General features: G+C 40.8%; 1 protein-coding gene across 3 annotated transcripts in view; it reads right to left on the bottom strand.

Annotated features, from left to right (window-relative positions):
- LOC124136477 overlaps nt 1-12,826 on the bottom strand; it is a 93,394-nt gene that overhangs the window by 40,037 nt on the left and 40,531 nt on the right. Inside the window, exon 1 of one of the 3 annotated variants that reach the window (XM_046502405.2) lies at nt 7,803-8,836. The exons of the other annotated variants lie outside the window; for them this stretch is intronic. Coding sequence (XP_046358361.1) covers nt 7,803-7,872 — 70 coding nt within the window. The 5' untranslated portion in view covers nt 7,873-8,836. Of the gene's footprint in view, nt 1-7,802; nt 8,837-12,826 lie in introns of those variants that run through there. 3 annotated transcript variants of the gene reach the window in all.

Genomic DNA, 12,826 nt, shown 5'->3' with positions numbered 1-12,826 from the left:
CTTTATAGATATATAAATATTTTATGAGCGAAAGTATGAAGTACATGTTTAAGTATTATATTCAGGGAGAAGTGATCACTCCACCCTGAAGATGAAACTGAAACATCACTTCTCCATGAAGATATAACTGAAACATCACTTCACCCTGAAGATGAAACTGAAACATCACTTCACCCTGAAGATGAAACTGAAACATCACTTCTCCCTGAAGATATAACTGAAACATTACTTCTCCCTGAAGATATAACTGAAACATTACTTCTCCCTGAAGATATAACTGAAACATCACTTCACCCTGAAGATATAACTGAAACATCACTTCTCCATGAAGATATAATGAAACATCACTTCACCCTGAAGATGAAACTGAAACATCACTTCTCCCTGAAGATATAACTGAAATATTACTTCTCCCTGAAGATAAAACTGAAACATCACTTCACCCTAAAGATATAACTGAAACATCACTTCTTCCTGAAGATATAACTGAAGCATGTCGGAGAGCAATTCAGGTCGAATGATTATTTCCTTAAAAGTATATGCGCTACTTTACACTAGTCAATTTCACCTCTTTATTATATTATATTATATTATATTATATTATATTATATTATATTATATTATATTATATTATATTATATTATATTATATTATATTATATTATATTATATTATATTATATATGGCCATACCTTACCTGTGTTGGTGAAATGGTGCAAAACCTCCGCCTAACGTTCATCCAAAGATGTCCAACACAACCTTTTCCACATAGAGCACGTAAGTTAAGAATCTACATGTGTGACACACAACATCGGTATTCCATACCTTCAAACAAATACCGCAAACAAACAACACATCACGTATTGGTCAAACACACAGCACATTATGACAGCCCCTGAGTGCTGATATATGTAGTATTTATGTCGCCATGGTTTGTTTCCGGAAACTTCTGTATAGCCCTGATCGACATGGCACAGCTGGTCTGCCATAACACTACCTGTAGACAAAGGTTGGTGTTGGTTTCATTTCTTCACAACTATAAACCACATTTATATGACCCTTCTGGGGAAGCTGTGTGTGTGCGTCGTTATGTTCTACGTGATACAGACTGTTAGATTCAGATGGCTACTGAACGACAGAGATAGACTGACTGGTTGGATTCATGGAATAATTATGTAAACATAATATTCTATTGTTGACAACTCAGGATAATGATCTTTAGGGGACAAAATGTCATGATAAAAAAAAAACGGTTTTGGAGTGAGCTAATATTGCTTTTCGCACAGTCCGTAGTATTCCACCGAGTTCACAAGACTGGTTCAAGTTATTCACAAGCACGAGACTAAGAATGAGTCATCCCTGCATTAGAGACTCTGACAGTATATATTATTATTCTCATTGCTTATATCATTCTTATCGTTTCTATTGTAGTTAGACCGCCTCCGTGGTCTAGTGGTACAGCGGAAGGTCCGGGATTCCATACCCGGCCGCGTCATACCAAAAGACGTTAAAAGATGGTACTTGTTGTTACCCTGTCATGCGCTCGGCATTAAAGGGCTAAAACAAGGACTGGTCGGCTCGGAGTCAGTATGTCTGAGTGGAGCATTCATTTTAAACTGCGGCTTGGTATCTCAGTTGGCCATAAATCGACATCAGTCCGGACTAGTTCAAGCAGAAGTGAAGATCAGGGGTAGAATTGGTCTTCAGTAACCCATGCTTGCCGTAAGAGGCGACTGTGCTTGGTGTCAGGTTGGTTGATGCATGTCATCGTATTCCAGTTGCCTAGATCGACGCTCATGATGTCAATCACTGGATTGTTTGGTCATATAGCTGGCTATTGCTCAGTACGGCGTTAAACAACAAACAAACAACAAATACATTAATCATGACAAGTATAATAATCTCTCTCTCTCTCTCTCTCTCTCTCTCTCTCTCTCTCTCTCTCTCTCTCTCTCTCTCTCTCTCACATCAGCTCATTTCAAGTAACTAAGCATCCTCCAATCATCATGCTACACAATCACACCAGTAAGGCAACATAAACAAACATTCTTTTAAACTAAGTGCAATAAATGTATGGCTCATGTAGTATTTATTTATTTAGGAATCTGGTGTTGACGCAGCGCTACCGACGGTAGGGGGCGCTACCGACGTGACCTCAACAGCTTGTATTGAGTCTCGACAACCATAACCACTGGAGCCGCTGTTGGGTTGCACGGTCGTCGAGCGACGTAAACGGGAGCCCTGTCTGCAATAACTAGCGTTGTTGCAACGTTAAGCTATAACCAGAAAAAAAAAACGATAGAAGAAGTGCTTGAAAACATCAATGACCCTCGAACGTGACACAGACCGTCTTTTAACTGACAGGTTGCTGATGTCGCATGAAGTCGCCTGCAGTGAAGGCTATTGATGTTTATGTTTGTCAGTGTTGAGCAGTGCCCGTCGGAGTCCCTTACAACTGGTGTACGCCTAGCCATACATTTATGCAAGTGTTCACATAATACTTTGTCAATGCGTGAGAGAGCTATGATTTTGATCAAGTTCTTAATGCTTATTTTGCTTCAAATTGGAACTGAATAAAATTGACACAAAATGTAAACAGTAAATATTTTATCTTGTTCAAGCTGAGCTTGAGGACTACTTGTACTTGTTTTCCACCAATCATTTGAAAAAAAAACCCAACTAATTTATAAGTAAGGAAATGGGTTAGAAAAGCCTTCGACTTGTTAGTATGAGCAGGCCAGAAGTTATTATTAATGTGTAGTTTATATACGGAACATGAATATTTTTCAATTTTTTTTTTAAATTTTTTTTTGGGGGGGGGGGGGGGGGGGGTATGCAAGCGTGTGGTCAGTCTTAACTACCAAAAAACATATCCCCAAAATATTCACGATCTCCAACTTTTTCGGTTCAGTATATACGGTTTAACTTAGAGCCAGAATTCTTGCTTCATACAGTCGTTTTCGGAAGAGTGTGTTAGTGAGTTGTGTTTTAAGCCGCTCTCCAGCTACGTTGGGAACACTAAAAATGAGCCTCACGTGAATAATACCCACATGAGAAATCGAAGCGGATTGTTATCTTTCCGCCCCCATGACGAGAAACACATCCATGTACATCACCATCCGCCCTACTTGAAAGAGTTCTTTGTTATTTTCATCGAACACTGTTTACTTTCATCAGTAAACTCACGTCTAAAACCGTTAATTATGTATGTTTTCATATATGATACAATTACACGTTGTGTTTATTGTTTATTGCGCTTGTCAAAGTAAACCACCATATCCATGGCATTAACTCCCCAGCTCGGTAAAGTATACGTGTTTTGAAATCTAATCGTGTATGATTCACCACTACGATATCAGCACGATCCATTGTCTCGCTGTAATGATAGTCCAGCCACCAAACATTTCACCAACACGCAAAAGGATAAACAGCGGCCTCGTCGTGGCCGCCATCTTTAAGTGACGTCCGCCATCTTGATACGCTTTGTTATCGTGGTCACGAGTATCATCATGTGTCTGCGAGATTCAGTGACTAGTGTGAGAGTATAGGGTAGTGATATAAATCACAGAGAAGGCGGTCGTCCTGGCGGCTGGTCTGGTCATGTGTCATTGACCACTGGACAAGACGGATAAGAATCAAGGCCGAGGTTCAAGGGAGATAACTGACAACCTGTGGCACCATCAGGACTATTACGTTTTGCCCGTTCATGAGATTGTGCGATAAACTGAGATACGATAAATCCCCAGTTACTGTTCTATGTGTCTTGATCCGGATTCTCAAATCAAGGGCGTAATTATTCTTTAGTTATATAAAGTAGCTTCTAACAGTATCGCAAGGAAGTTGTTTTCTGGACATAACAGCAAAAAGGCCGCAGTGTTAATTGTTATGTTCTGAAACAAAACTGTCTGAAATCGTTTCGGATGTTTCAAGTTTACATCCAGTGGGTGCTTATTATTCTGTTTATTAGTGTACCGGGACAAATTACACGTATTGCAAAAATGAGTACCCGCGTTTTGAGATAATGTGTGCTACAAATACATTATCGTGTGTCAATTCATTTCACATATCGATACAGGTCCCATATCGACACAGGTCACACATATCGATACAGGTCACATATCGATACAGGTCCCATTTCGACACAGGTCCCACTTCTATACAGGTCACCTATCGCAACAGGGTACATATCGACACAGGTCACATATCGATACAGGTTACATATCGATAGAGGTCACATATCGACCCAGGTCACATATCTATACACGTCACTTATCGACACAGGGGAAATATCGATAGAAGAACATGGTATGGTGCTCACAAACCAAGGATCGAAATCAGCTGATCCTGGAAAGACTATTGGACACAAACCTGCTAGGAATTCCGTCATCTTAGGCGTCCATTTAAATTCGCATTATCTGCGTGATAGCCTAGCACGTGTGTGTCTACATTGTGGAATTCCTAAGAGCAGAAACAAACCTGAAGATACACGCGTGAAATTAGACTTACTTAGTCTCTGAAAATATAAATACATTTAAACTGATAAGGAGCCCCAGTGAGATGGGAGATCTAGACTTGCTTCATCTATACCTATAACATTACAGCAATGGCAGAGCGGAAGGGAATATAATAGTCTATATCTAAAACAAGACTGGACAATGTAAAACAGACGAAAGTAAATGTGAGATAGGATATCTAGACTTGCTTCATCTATACCTATAACATTACAGCAATGGCAGAGCGGAAGGGAATATAATAGTCTATATCTAAAACAAGACTGGACAATGTAAAACAGACGAAAGTAAATGTGAGATGGGAGATTTAGACTTGCTTCATCTATACCTATAACATTACAGCAATGGCAGAGCGGAAGGGAATATAATAGTCTATATCTAAAACAAGACTGGACAATGTAAAACAGACGAAAGTAAATGTGAGATGGGAGATCTAGACTTGCTTCCTTTATACCATAACATTACAGCAATGGCAGGACGGGAGGGAACATAATAGTCTATGTCTAAAACAAGACTGGACAATGTAAAACAGACGAAAGTAAATGTGAGATGGGATATCTAGACTTGCTTCCTTTATACCTATAACATTACAGCAATGGCAGGACGGGAGGGAACATAATAGTCTATGTCTAAAACAAGACTGGACAATGTAAAACAAACGGAAGTAAATGTTTGCACTAAATATATCTTATCTTAATATTGTTCAGGGACTGTGAGACAAACTAACGTGGAATCCCTCACGGTGCTTTTATGGATAAATTGTAAATCTATCACACGAGCCACTCCCGGTTTCAGGTTAAGATTTTCTTCTGGAGTGCATCGTAATTAAAGAATACCATAGTACGACACAATCTACATTTCCTACACAGAAACTCAGACTTCCGATTATTGGACAGCATTCTCTCACAGCTGACTGCACCCTAGGGGCCCAACATGAAGGTCGGGGGTCAGGAATTCACCTATCAACACAAGCATGTGTTACTGTTGCAAGAACACGATTAACTCCCTTTCAACTTCACGTTCGGTTTCCTGACAGATGTCGCCCTTCAAGCCCGACACAACAACAAAATGTCGGGGTAAGATAACAGTGGGGTGGAAAAAGAAAGAAAGTTTCAGCGTTTTCCCGCTAATGCTAAATTCCGACGCATAACACGAGGTACGTAATCACGCAAGACAAGCCATGCTCTCAACAGTTGCTTCTCCTGCCATTTATCAAACAACAGTAGACGGGGCGCGCTTGATTGTAGCGTTGAATGAGATTAATGGAAACATTTTCGGGATTCCGACTAGATAACGGATCCATATTCAGATACAGAATGTAGCATTGCTGAATATCAAGTCAAATCATATACAAATCCTGAAAGCAAGTACATCTATAGGAGCGTGTGACGACAAGCACACGGTGACACCTATCATCGAAACTCTTCCTCGGAATGTTAGCCACAGAAGCAATTATCTTCATATTTACATTTACAGATAAATTGAGATAATCACCGTGCATGTATATTACATTCTATATGTACCAGAACAAGAGACCACGGCATCCGTCGACTGTTTTTCTAACCTAAACACATCTGTCTACGTGCAGTTAAGCATAATTGTTTCCGGCTTTTCGTGGCGTAATGGGGAGTTTGGAACAAACGAGCCAGAACGGGTTCCGGATTTTAAGGACATGCATTACCTTAATATACTTTATCCGGAGGTTTTTACCGGACCCACTTGTGGTCTTATTTTTTGGGAATATAATTATCTTTTATCGTATTTGTACATTTTAATAAGATTTCAGTCTCTGGTTATTAACATTATTCACATCTATATGTGAAATATATCGATCTTATTTCATAAAAGGTTACGTGTGGGGATTATTGCTGATATGTTTAACGCCATCTGACGACACAGTTACACCTCGCTTCGTTCTTCGGGAATGTACAAATATCGAGTAATCTGTAGTTCCATACTGTCGGCATAACATCGTACTGTCGATATATCATCATACTGTCGATATAACACCATACATTCGATGTAACATCATACTGTCGATATAATATCGTACTGTCTATATACAACATCGTACAGCCGATAAAATATCGTGCTGTGGATATAATATCATACTGTCGATATGACTTCATAATGTCGATATAACTTCGGACTGTCGATATAATATCGTACTGTAGATATAATATCGCCCTGTCGATATGACATCGTACTGTCGATATAACATACTGTCGAAATAACATCTTACTGTCGATATATCATCATACTGTCGATATGACATCATACTTTCGTTATAACTTAATACTGTCGATATAATATGGTACTGTCAATAAAAAACATCGTACCGTAGATATAACACCATACTGTCGTACTGTCAATGTACTATCGTATACTGTCGATATGACATTTTACCGTCGATATGACATCGTACTGTCGATATAACACACACACACACACACACACACACACACACACACACACAATTTAAAAAACGATTCCAACTCAAGTTAGAATTAGTTGTCTCGACTGCCTGAGCGCTTTCATTAAGCATTGTTTTGGGCCTCGTTTGCAATTAATTTTGAAGATATACATTTTAAACTAAGATAATAAGATAAGTTAATAAGATACTCTGGCACTAAATGTTCAAAACACACACACACACACACACACACACACACACACACACACACACACACACACACACACAAACACACACATACACACAATACAAGATAATGGACACAATAGCGATGGTTCAAAGACGATATTGTCTTCCTCACTTGTTATGCACATGCATGCGAATTCACCACATCACTTGACTAGCATGCCACCCCAGAAATCGATTCTACATCCTCTTCAGTGCTTAAACTGGTGGCTTGAAACTTTTCCACGTATTTATCTATTTCTTTGCACCGCGCCACAAATTCTGTAAACATTTTTTTCAAGAGTGCTATGATCCTTGACGTGAGGTTTGTTTACATTCTCCGCAAAGAGTTCGGCTGTGAGTTGTGACCGCGTGTCAAATACCATGCATCAAACACGCCAGTTATGGCGGACGATGTATTTGTTGACGCAACACTTAAACAGGTGAGGACCAGCTCGAGGAATGATTAATGCGTGTTGAATAACACAGCATATCAGAATAGACAGGGAAATCGAAACCTATTTAAACAGATTCGAACAATGGCTGATATTCACATAGAAATGCCTGGTTCGATTTCATCTCTCGATCGTGGTTCGTCCTGTAATGTACACACTAAAGAAATGCGTCTCCTTAACTAGACATGCGCTAACTTACCTTCATGCTTGGATCTACGTAGAAACGACAAACTACGTGACAATCGAGATTTCGAATGCCGTTTCTCCATTTTAAAAGCAGTGTCCGTATAACCAAGGTGTTTTGTATACAGGTTGAAACTGGTGACAGGTCCGGAGAATAAGTGCACTGGCCTCTCAGTGTCGCTATATCCGTGTTATGGATGGGTTTTGTTTACACGTATAAAACACACACGTGGTGTGACCGAACACGTTCCGGTTGGTAAATCGTCCTTAAATGTGTTCAGCTCGTGTCCGTATTATCCAGGTTCCTTATTAACAGGTATTACAGTTACGATCCGACAGGTGTGCGTTGTGGTCCTGCGTCTTCGTGTTCAATGTGAAACGACATGTACAGATATACACATGACACAAACATGAAATAGACACACCCTACATGTCGTTATGTACACTATGTCAATGTGCCTGTGGCAGTGACTGACAGGTCAAGTGGTGAAAAGAACACCGTTTCAACACAAGGCTTGAAGTTAAGTCGGCCACTACGTCCGGCGGTTTTGCAAGGGCAATTGAACAGTCTCAGGTGACAGTTCGTACCTGATGACACGGACGTCTTCAACTCCAACACACCGCGACAGCACCGTCTTCACCTTCAACACACCGCGACAGCGTCAACACCTGCACGGTGATCACATAAAAAATGCACATTGATACCATGCAACAGTCCCGTATCCAACCACAATAGAAGCTATATTATAATATCAATAGACGGTTATTTCCTGCTTCCATAATAGACAGGAATAATGCGTATTATATGCACTGTGTGCAACTTTACAATAGCCAAGCCAAACACTACTGATGTTTCTTGTTCCAGGGTAAGCAGTCATGTACAAAGTCTTAAACGTTCAGCGATGACCACTAGCGGTGTAAGATTTCCCACTAAAACATCCAATTATACCAATGCCTTCCCTTAAACAGTCTGTAATTGGTAGTAGTACTGTTTCTCGTATCGCATGACGACGTAAGTAGCCCTCTCAATTCAGAGTCGTGAGAACGAGAGTATGACTGTATGGCCGCTAGAGGGCGTGCCGGTAGGTGGCCCAGTAGGTAACACGTGCGAGGCATATGGTCGACTTCCGACAACGGGGGTTGAACATCCTAAGTCCCGCGACGGGAAATGTCGTGAGTAAATACATGGGAAACATTAAAATATGGTTTGAATGAAGCAAAGGAAAAACTACGTTACGGCTCTGTGAGTGGTTGTTATCGTTTGTGCCTTCATCGTGCCTGAGACATTACTGTAAGGGGGGGGGGGGGGGGGGGAGAATACGCGGGGTCGCGACACAAGCTAGGAATAGACGTGCGGAAATATCAGGTAGTGTGTAAACAATCACCCCTGTGACCCGAGTATATATGACTGTTTTGTTTAGAATATTAATTCAGAAACATAAACATTTCTTAAACGTAACACGGAAAACGTAATTTCATGGGAAGATTTTGCCCCTAAAGCAAAGGGAGACTACTTCGTTGTTTGAAAAGTGAGAATCATAGATTTTTAAACAATGAAACCATTGTTTTGGTTTTGGTTTTTTTTTTTGTAGTTTGAAGCATGACTGTTTATTGTGTAGCCCTTATATGAAAGACAGGTGGGTGATTGTAGGGTGCTTCTCTAACTTCATCCTATGTGCGCAGTCTATCCTCTGTTGGAACTATACGCGTATTTCCATATATATATATATATATATATATATATATATATATATATATATATATATAGTAATAATTAAATAAGTGGAGTAAGATTGAACACAGTTTTAATAGGCTAGCGCTTTCAACTCGTACCACGTACGAGTCTCATCAGGCCATAACTGAATAACGGACATGAAGTGACACATATATATATATAATTATATATATATATATATATATTAATCCGTCCGTGAAAATATCTATCATATGAAGGTTAAGAAGAAACAAGAAAACCAGTGGACAAAATAGATATGACTATTAATTTGTTTGTTTGTTTGTTATTTAACGCCGCACTCAGCAATATTTCAATTTCAGCTATATGACGCCGGTCTGTCAATAATCGAGTCTGGACCAGACATTCCAGTGATTGACATCATGAGCATCGATCCACGCAATTGGGATCGATGACATGTATCAACCAAGTCAGCGAGCCTGACCACCCGATCCCGTTAGTCGCCTCTCATGACACGCATAGTCGCCTTTTTTACGGCAAGCATGGGTTACTGAAGACCTATTCTACCCCGGATCATCACGGATCTATTATAACTATACATGGTGTCAAGGGCTATTTCATCAAAACGAAATACGTTACTCGGTGTCAAATACGAATGCCAAACATATGCAACAGGTATATTTCTTTTCTTATTGATTGTTTGTTTGTTGTTTAACGCCGCACTCGGCAACTTTTCAGGTATATGACGTCGGCCTGTGAATGATCGAATCTGGATAACACAATCCAGTGATTGATATCATGAGCAACGATTCACGTTGTCGGGGTACGATGACAAGTAATCAACCAAGTCACCAAGCCTGAGCCCCGATCCATTAGGTCGCCTCTTACTAACAACACAGGTTGCTAGGGACCTATGCTAATCCGGAATCCCCGCGCAATGCTGCAGATGTTACGAACATAGACAATTGTCCACCTACATTTCTCCATCCGTGGACAGTCTTTATAAACGCATGTCTACGAGTGAGTGAGTGAGTATGGTTTAACCCCGCTTTCAGCAATATTCCAGCAATATCACGGCGATGGACTCCAGAAATGGGCTTTCGGAACCCGGGCCTTCGGCGTGAAGAGCGAACGCTTTAATCACTATGCCACCCAAACGCCCCGTATGTATAGGAAAAACCCTGAACTACGTATATAGCCACCACGCTCAACCCATCCACAATACGTGTTCATATCGATGTAAGAGGTACACTCTGACACAGAAACTCAATCACATTTGTAATCAGTGTTTCTTTTCAAAGCCAATTGGCCCATATCCTTACAATAATATTGGTTCAATTTTGTAACTCAATTTAACTAAATTAAACACATCAAAATATTGAATCATACTAGAAGGTCTAAAATAGGTAAAGACTCGTAACACGAACAATAGGGTAGATGCAGCCACACAAAATCGCACTGCAAACTTGAAAACGCTAGGGCAAGTTGACCGAGTAAATTGCCCCATTGTGACAGCTGTCCCTGAGAACCGTTATGTGATCTGGCTACAACCTTCACATGCTGTATATATCACTCGATGCACGTGGTGCACTGTCTCTGTGGGGTGTGATATAATGTATATTGCATGTCGCTTGCTGAAATCAACATAACACGTGACGCTGGTAGATGGAACGACACCTCGCCACAAAGTATTGTCACCTTGACCTGGTATTTCATGATGAGCTGAGCGAGGTTTTAGCCCCTTTGTTTGACGTTATGGGTTAGTTAGTTAACGCCGCTTTGAATACTATCCAGTTACATCACAGCGTGTCAACTGGGAGGAAGGTCTAAAGTGACACAGTTCAATTACGTTTATCATTTTTGTGAACCCATCACGCATGGGTATGGTGCTGACAAACCTAGAAACATAACCAGGGCGAATCTAGGATTCGAACCCACGATCATATATTTCCATCACATCTAAGGGACGTAACTATGCACAGCGAATTGTGACACCTTAGACGAATCGGCCACCCGGGTCCACAACGGGGTAATGATGTAATATCTGCACACAATATTATTGACAGACACAGGTTTGAGTGAGTGAGTGAGTGAGTTGGGTTTAACGCCGCATTTAACATTATTCCAGTTATATCACGGCGTGTCAGCTTAATGTGGGAGGAAAGCCCGAAGTGATGCAGGTCTCAGACGTTAACCACTTCGGTGAAACCCACGAGCACGGGTATGGTGCTGACAAACCTAGAAACATAATCGGGGTGAACCGGGATTCGAACCCACAATCATAGGTTTCTGGCGTGTCCAGGGGACGCAACTCTGCACAGCGAATCGCGGCGCCTTAAACGACTGGGCCACCCGTGCCCCCGACGCGGGTTTGATATGATGCAGATGTTAACAGTATGTCAGTAATATCACGGCGTGTCAGCTTGATGTGGGAGAAAGTGGCACGTGTAATAGACGTTTACCATTCAGGTGAAAGCCACGAGCACTGGTATGGTTCAGTTGTCGCTACTGGCAGAGAATATGGGATTCGAACACAAGATTAGCGGATCATTGAAGGTAAATGGGTGAGTGAGTGAGTGAGTTGGGTTTAACGCCGCTTTTAACAGTATTCCAGTTATATCACGGCGTGTCAGCTTAAGGTGGGAGGAAACCCACGAACACGGGTATGGTGCTGACAAACCAAGAAACATAATCGGGGCGAACCGGGATTCGAACCCACAATCAGGTTTCTGGCGTGATGCTTATGATGTAGCCGAAATAGTACAATCGACATTTATAGAAGAGATTTCTTTTGAATATGGAAAGGATTTTGTCCCTTTATTTTCAGGACTCACCAGTAATGGGTTCGAATCTCACTTTCATCCCGATTGTGATCAGCACCATGCCAGTGCTACAAGATGTATCAATTATAGTAGTAAATGTCTCCGTTCGGTGATACATTACTTTAAAGATTACACTATTTTTGAGATTTTATAAAGGCATAACTATTTGATATATTTTAGGATTAACTAAATTCACGTCTTATTCTGGTCAAACGCAAATCATAGGACAAACTATATCACAGGAGTATGAGTGAAGATATGCCTGTATACCCTATCAGACAACCGCCTTTCCCATGCGTATTCGTGAAGGTATACTGCATATCGTATTGATGCAGCACCGGGCGAATGCAGATACCAGCTGATAAGTACAATGACCTACACATTATTGTAAAAGAGAGAACATCTCTTTTTCAAAACACCAACAAAGAACAGAACAGTGACTGAGTGAGTGTGGTTTTACGCCGCTTCTAGTAATATATCATGGGGTTGGGTCCAGCTATGGAAGTGACAACACAGTCGCCAAAG

The sequence above is a fragment of the Haliotis rufescens genome, unplaced genomic scaffold, assembly GCF_023055435.1.
Source record: "Haliotis rufescens isolate VD_foot unplaced genomic scaffold, xgHalRufe1.0.p SCAF_16, whole genome shotgun sequence".
Taxonomy (NCBI): domain Eukaryota; kingdom Metazoa; phylum Mollusca; class Gastropoda; order Lepetellida; family Haliotidae; genus Haliotis; species Haliotis rufescens.
This window is presented reverse-complemented; position numbering and strand designations above follow the sequence as displayed.